Genomic DNA, 7137 nt, shown 5'->3' with positions numbered 1-7137 from the left:
TAAAATGATAAAAAAAAAATTAAACCTGTATTGTTTTTCCTAAACCCATGCAGTGTGCAAGAATACATCCAGATCCACTAGATTTTTTAATTTGTTCTAAAGATTCGTAACAGGCACTCCACATAAACTTAACTCCATCTTTCTAAAAAAAAAAAAAGCTGGTTTTAATATTAAAAATTAACAAAATTTTGGCATAATAACTTTAATTATTTTATTACCTGATGATTTTTTAATTTACACACTAGATTTCTATGAACAGATACAAGAGGAACATTATTTTCAAAATCAAAATCTAAAATGAGTTCTTCATCAAAGTCTCTATTTTGCAAAGCATTCTCAAGCTGTAAATTTTCAAAATTTTACATTTTCAGAAATTTTTAACAAACTCTTTAGAAAGAAAAAAAATGGTAATTTAAGATGTACCTTTTTATTAAAAATTTCAACACGTTTTATCCTTTCTATTTCATTAACGTTAGAGAGTATTGTGTTAGTGCTTAATTCATCCAAACCTTTTACAGTTCTTATATTTTTCCTACCTTTCTCAATAACCTGTTACAAAATAAATTAATTTATGTTTAAAACATAGAAAAACATTTAGTATTTTAAATATTTTCAAATAATACTTTACTGTCATGTATTCAATTTCGCTGTCACTATCAGTAATGCATACATCACTTTGATAATTCATTTTTAATAAATTTGGATAAATATACCAAAATTAAGAACAATTAAATTTGGCGGTTATTTTAATATGTTGATACTACTCAGCCAATAGCAGAACGTTTTATTTATTATTGTTTTTACTATTATTGTAAAATTTGAATTAAATAATTACTACAAAATAATTTAAATCAGTCCATTAAAAAAAAAAAAAAAATATTTTAGGAAAATAAAAGATAAAGTTTATAATAAAAAGATGAATTTCGTATGATATAATTGTGTAGCATTGCTTTTATTTCATTATGGATTCAAGCCTAACAGTTTTTATTTGTAAATGTTGGTAGCTTTGTCAAAATGAACAAAATGGTGTCTTATGATTAAAACCACACTCTGTTTAACCTACAATTTATTTATTTTTTCTTTAAAAAGTTAATGTTTGCCTTAGACAATTAAAAAATGAGTCAATCTACATCAACTCTACCCAACATTTTAATAACTGGTAAATATATTAAATAAATTTTATTTGATTAATATCTAAGCAATAATTATTACAAATTAAAAAGTTTGATTTACATTTTAATTTTAAAAAATTTATTTATTTTTTTGAAGGAACTTTTTTAAAATTTAATTTATGCTAGTTTTTTTTTTTTAATTTTCATCCCATTTAATGCGTTTGCTGTATATACATATATTACATGTATATACAGTGAACATATTACTGTATGTATACTGTATGCATTTAATATACTTTACTTTGACGTGTGTACGATACAGTAGTCTTACTAGTATTACTTATTTTAAAAATACAGAAATACTTTTTTTTTTTTTTTATTTTTTGTTTTGTTTAAAATTAAATAATTAAAATATTTTATTTAGTCAAATTTTATATAATGAATAAGGTTTATTTTTCTCAATAAAAGTTTTCAAAACACAATTTAAAATAATTTTTAAGGTACTCCTGGTGTTGGAAAATCAACACTTGCTGAAAAATTAGCTGAAAGAAGTGGTTTAAAATGGGTAAACATTGGTAATGTAGCAGAAGAAAATAACTGCTTTGAAGAGTATGATGAAGAATATGAATGTCCTGTACTAGATGAAGATGCAGTAATTGATGTCCTTGACGAACAAATTTCTGCTGGGGGGAATATTGTAGATTATCATGGCTCTGATTTTTTCCCAAAAAGATGGTTTGATATAGTTTTCGTATTAAGAACTGACACTTTTATTTTGCATGATAGACTGTGTAACAGAGGGTATTCTCAAAAAAAATTAGATGACAATATACAGTGTGAAATTTTTCAAATGATGTTAGAAGAAGCAAAAGAATCTTATGATGAAAACATTGTACATGAATTAAAAAGCAACACAATTGAGGATTTCGATAGGAATTTAGCAAATATTATGAATTGGCTGGAGGAATGGAAAAAAAATAATACAAGTTAATATGTTAGTAACTAATTATAATTGTTTTTTATAAATTTTTTTTTCTTTTTTTCATAAATTAATTTCCAGATATTGCAAACCTAATATTTATACAAATAATATAAAGTTATTTGAACTTAAAAATCATAAACAGTTGGAAATATATAGTGTCCTGCTAAGATTTTTTATATTGTAAATATCTAGTTATACAACAAGGTTAATTTTTTTAATATGTATAACTTCAGGTTATTAATACTATGTAAATCATTTTATTATGTTTATATTATACTTAAAAATGCAAATTGTTGTTGATTTTATTCAAATTTATCTAAAAAGAATACACGACAATCATTTTAAACATTTATTAACAACAATTTTACAAATTCCCATTATTTTGCAGACATTTTTATAAATAAATAATATTCATAAAACTATGAGAATCTTCACTGGCTTTACATCAAATTGACATAATTTATTTCATTTCGTTCTTCAATTTTTCAATTATTTCTTCGGTGCTTAAATCTTTTTTCGATATTAACAAAATTTTTTGTCGACTCTTTGAACCCTGTAACATAAGTTTGTTATTAAACACAAATCCCATTTTTGTTTAACATTTTATTTTGCATTTTCATAAGAGTACTTTTTCTAAAGAAATTTCTGTCTTTCTCAAGCCGAGCAAACATGACATGTAATTTACAAGTTCTGAATTTGCTTCTCCATCAACAGGGCGGGCATTTATTTGAACTCCAATTCCTTCTTCATCAATCCCAGTAATGGCATTTGTTTTTGCTCCAGGTTTAGCAAATATTTGTAACATTATGTTACCATCTTTACTAATAGAAACGGGAGACAATTTTTTTTCAGGTGTCTACTCATAAACTCAAAATTAGTATCAACAATACCTTTTTTTTTTACACTTGTAAAAAATAATCTTAACTGTTATTACCTGGTGTTTATTTAATTTTTTAGCTTTAGACATGTATCGAAATGACAGTAGTGTTCTAACTACTGTCATTAATAACAAAAAAAAAATATACTATAAATAAAAGAAAAATAATATTGAAAAGCATTAGGTTACAGTAAGTTATTTACTCCATGTTTAACTAGTGCCAACTTAACAAGAATCATAAAATATTTCCCTGCGTATCCGTAAAAATTCTTATACGGATATATTTCGAGTTAGTTCAACACATAGAAACTTTCAAGCCGTTGAATCTTTTTAATAATTGGTAAGTAATAATTTTTATTTTTATTTTTTTTTATTTAAAAAAAAGTTAATGAATTCCTTTAATTTTTTTAATATTAATTAGTTTAAAATTTTATATTTTTTACGTGAAAAACTGTTTATGATAATTTTTTTTTGTAAAAAATAAAAAACTTAGGCTTGAAATAATATAAAATCATGTCCAAGTTTAACATTGATTTTAAAAAATTTTGAAAATAACTTGCTTTGACTTGTTTTGACTAGTATTTGTGAGTTATTTAATGTAAAAATTAGATATAAAAATAATAAATGAATCGAATTTTTTTATTATTATTTAAAAAAAATTAGGGATGAAATGTATTAAAATAAAAATTATCATGTTCACAAACAATCTCTATCTATTCCAATTAAATAATGATTTGAAATGTAATGAAAATAATTAATAATAGAAATAAAGAGTCATAATTATGTGTTAAACTTTATCATGTTTAAGAAACATATCAAAATTCCTTAAATGGAGGCTGCTTTTTATAATCATTCTATAATCAAATGAACAATCTCTATTGGTGTAAGAACAATGGCCAATGCATGAAAGTTTTAATAATATTATCAAATTTTTAAAATATAGACATAATTTAACATATTTGAAAACTTCAAAAGTTATACATATATTCTTTTTCTCATTTGAAAAAATTTCATTAATTATTCTTATATATTCAATCGAATAGAATTATAAAAATAAATAAATGACAAAATTTATTATTTAATTGTTTTAAAATCCCCCAAGTTTTTTTCTTTTTTTTTTTTGTTTATCAATTCTTTTCACAAATAGTAAGGGGGAAAACAAAAAATTATAACAATGGCGGTCATTGTAAAAAAAAACGTGTAACGGTCGCACAAAATATTTTTGAAAAAGGTCTTTGACAAATAACATAATAAATTTTTATTATGGTTATTATTTTATTATTTGTTTATTTTAACATAAAATAGTTGACAAAAAATTAAAAACACAACTCACAAAATAAAAATAAAAAAAGATTTTATTATATGAGAGAGAGAGAGAGAGAGAAAAAAAATTATTTTAAAATAGAGCGCGCTGCAGTCGAAAACCTTTTCGAGCAAAAATTTTTTAATTACGTCATCACTCCATTAATTTTTTTTTTTTTAAAATTTTCCCCCCAAAAAAAAACATTTCGATTTATTATTAATTAATTAATTTCGATGATTCTCTGAGTAATAATTAATTCATTTTTTTTTCCTGTTGTTTCTTCGTCGAAACACGATAAAAATTTTATTTTTTGTAATTTTACACGGTTTTATGATAAAATACTTAACATTCATGAGTACTCTTTGTTTTTGTTTTTTTTTTTTTGTTAGGAGTTAATTATTATTATCTCGAATGTAACATAAGTAGTAGTAAAATGTTGAAACGTGTTTCTATTTATTACAAAATTTAAAAAAAATTTTTTTTAAATCACGTAGATTTCTCACAGTAAAATTTTTTTGTATTTTTATCTAATCTTTTGTGTGTGTGTGTGTAAATTTACATTTGGCAGAAACAAAAACAACAAAAAAAAATTTATTTATTTTGTTTTTTAGAAACTATAATCATATAATAGTGTAACCGGGTACCTCCTTTTACCTCTAGATAATAAAAAAAAAAAATTTGCACATAATCGAAATTAAATATATATATATATTGATAAAAATATGGAAGGGGATGAAAATGAATTGTTAAAAGCTGTGATGTGTCATAAACAAAACGAAAAAGAAAAAACAAAAAAAAAAGATTTAAAATTAAACGAGATGAAAAGGAAAAGCGATTTGAGAAATCTCATAGATACCGATGTAAATTTATCGAAATATTTAAGTCAGGGAGCCATTCCAAAAAATAAAGGACACGAAAACAAAAATAAATTTTCATCAAACGAGTCGACAAAGAGTTCGGAAAAAAATAGCCAATTTTCTCGCAATAAAGAAAATCATCATTCCCGAATTAAAAAGTGGTCATCTTTATCGAATTTCGATAAAAGATCGAATGATCATCCGATAATTCTTAACAGTAAACCTAATCGTGGTCCATTCGTATACATAGTACCTAATAATCCATCGAGTGGGTATTCTTTGGCACCCGGTAAATATTTAATAATTTCACTCTCGGAAACGGATATATTGAATACGTATTCGGTGATACGTCATCCGAAAAAAGGCGCTCGGGGTACGTCACCACCGGAAACGAATAATTCAAAATTAAATTTAAATTCTTCGATCGAAGAAGAGTATGATCCTTTACCGAGTAATAATTTAAATTTGTCGACGAAAGGCGAGGGTAATAGATCGATAAATGAAAGGAAAATAAATGAAAGGAAAAAAAAATCAAAAAAAATGTCGGCATACGATAAAAATCCTTGTAAATTATCATCAAGCGACAGCGATAATAATAATTGCGAAAAAAAGAATTTTAATTTTTATAATAATGATGATACCGATGAGGATGATGACGACGACGACGACGACGACGACGACGACGTGGGAAACGTGAAAAAACTGGAAAAAATAAAATTTGACATATTTAAAAATTTAAAAAGTGCCCTGTTGTTAAATGAAAATTCGGATTATCATGAAAATCAAAAAAATTTTTTAGAAAAAATGATTCGTTTAGAAATAGAAAAATTTTCATCGAAATCCCATCGTCAAATAAAAAAAAAATTAAATTCAGAAAGTAAGTTTTAACCAAAAAAAAAAAAAAAAACGAACTAGAACGATAATAATAATAATAATAGACAAAAAGATGAGACAATAAATTTTTCTTAATTTTTTTTTTTTTAAATTTGTTAAGTAGAGATTTCGTCAAAAAGTGAAATACATGTAAAAAAGGAAAAACTCAGGGAGAAAATTTTAAAAGGTTTACCAGGATTGAAAGAAGGTGAAAAAAAATTTGATGAATTAATTGATAAATATATAAACGATGAAAATGGTTTGAATGATTATATAAAACTGGAAAAAATAACTGGAGAAATATTGGAAATGATGGCGTCCATATCGTTAAATTTACCAGAAAATTATTTAAATTCGTTAAAGATGAAATATATGGAGTTAAACGGTATGAATGGAAATTTATAACTTTTTTTTTTTTTTATTAACTTTCATTTATATTTTGATTTTATTTTATTTTAATCGTTTTGTAACTTTTAAAGAAAATAAAGAATTGATGTTAAAATATCTTGAAAAAATAAAAATAAAAATGGAGAAGGAAGAATTATTACTTAAAGTTTTGGACATTTTTCCAAACATAGATCCGTCATATGTAAAAGAAAAACTTGAAAATTTTAATTACGGTGAGTTTAATAAACGGAAAAAAAAATTACTTTTTCTATTTATTATTATTATTACTAATTTTTTTTTTTTTTTTTTAATAGAAAACGAAAAAGTAAATCAATTTATTGATAATTTAATAGGAGGAGGAGAAAAATATCCAATAAACGAAGATTTATCAAATGATGAAAATAAAAAATTATGGAAAATGTACGTAAATGATTTTGACATGGATGATTTCATGATAGAATTTCCAAATTATAAAAATTATTACGGTAATTTTCTTTGTACGTCAATGACGAAGAAAATAAATAAATAAATAGGATGATATAATACATAAGTTGTATCGATGTATATGTACGATTTAAATTAATAAAAAATTTTTTTTTTTGTTTTGCAATGGTGGAAATTTTCAAATGGATTTCATCGAGAGAAATTTTTTTTTTTTTAAATAATTAATTTTAATTAATAATTTTTAGGTAGCATAGTTAAAAATGAAGGATTATTGAGAGATTTTTTATTATCGAGATATAATC

At 23.4% G+C, this 7137-nt stretch overlaps 4 protein-coding genes across 4 annotated transcripts in view; 2 read left to right on the top strand and 2 right to left on the bottom strand.

The window, feature by feature from the left end:
• Nucleotides 1-688, bottom strand: part of Phum_PHUM506220 (uncharacterized protein) — a gene marked incomplete at both ends in the record, with an annotated part of 3238 nt that extends 2550 nt beyond the window's left edge. Inside the window, 4 exons of the mRNA XM_002430920.1 lie at nucleotides 26-142; nucleotides 219-341; nucleotides 424-549; nucleotides 629-688. Coding sequence (XP_002430965.1) covers nucleotides 26-142; nucleotides 219-341; nucleotides 424-549; nucleotides 629-688 — 426 coding nt within the window. The remainder of the gene's footprint in view (nucleotides 1-25; nucleotides 143-218; nucleotides 342-423; nucleotides 550-628) is intronic.
• Nucleotides 689-1116: 428 nt separating this feature from the next.
• Phum_PHUM506210 (adenylate kinase isoenzyme, putative) lies at nucleotides 1117-2103 on the top strand (the record flags this gene model as incomplete). Its single annotated transcript, XM_002430919.1, has 2 exons — nucleotides 1117-1159; nucleotides 1613-2103. 2 exons carry the CDS (start codon nucleotides 1117-1119, stop codon nucleotides 2101-2103), a joined length of 534 nt encoding a protein of 177 aa, XP_002430964.1.
• A 451-nt stretch (nucleotides 2104-2554) lies between these two features.
• Phum_PHUM506200 (uncharacterized protein) lies at nucleotides 2555-3061 on the bottom strand (the record flags this gene model as incomplete). Its single annotated transcript, XM_002430918.1, has 3 exons — nucleotides 2555-2647; nucleotides 2723-2950; nucleotides 3029-3061. The coding sequence occupies 3 exons, from the start codon at nucleotides 3059-3061 to the stop codon at nucleotides 2555-2557; spliced, it is 354 nt and encodes a 117-aa protein (XP_002430963.1).
• A 2031-nt stretch (nucleotides 3062-5092) lies between these two features.
• Phum_PHUM506090 (E3 ubiquitin ligase triad3, putative) overlaps nucleotides 5093-7137 on the top strand; it is a gene marked incomplete at both ends in the record, with an annotated part of 3620 nt that continues 1575 nt past the window's right edge. The window contains 5 exons of the mRNA XM_002430917.1: nucleotides 5093-5615; nucleotides 6201-6389; nucleotides 6484-6624; nucleotides 6745-6876; nucleotides 7081-7088. Coding sequence (XP_002430962.1) covers nucleotides 5093-5615; nucleotides 6201-6389; nucleotides 6484-6624; nucleotides 6745-6876; nucleotides 7081-7088 — 993 coding nt within the window. The remainder of the gene's footprint in view (nucleotides 5616-6200; nucleotides 6390-6483; nucleotides 6625-6744; nucleotides 6877-7080; nucleotides 7089-7137) is intronic.

This window comes from Pediculus humanus, genomic scaffold, assembly GCF_000006295.1.
Source record: "Pediculus humanus corporis 1103172108277 genomic scaffold, whole genome shotgun sequence".
Taxonomy (NCBI): domain Eukaryota; kingdom Metazoa; phylum Arthropoda; class Insecta; order Psocodea; family Pediculidae; genus Pediculus; species Pediculus humanus.
Note: the sequence above shows the minus strand (reverse complement) of the source record. Positions and strands in the feature narration are given on the sequence as shown.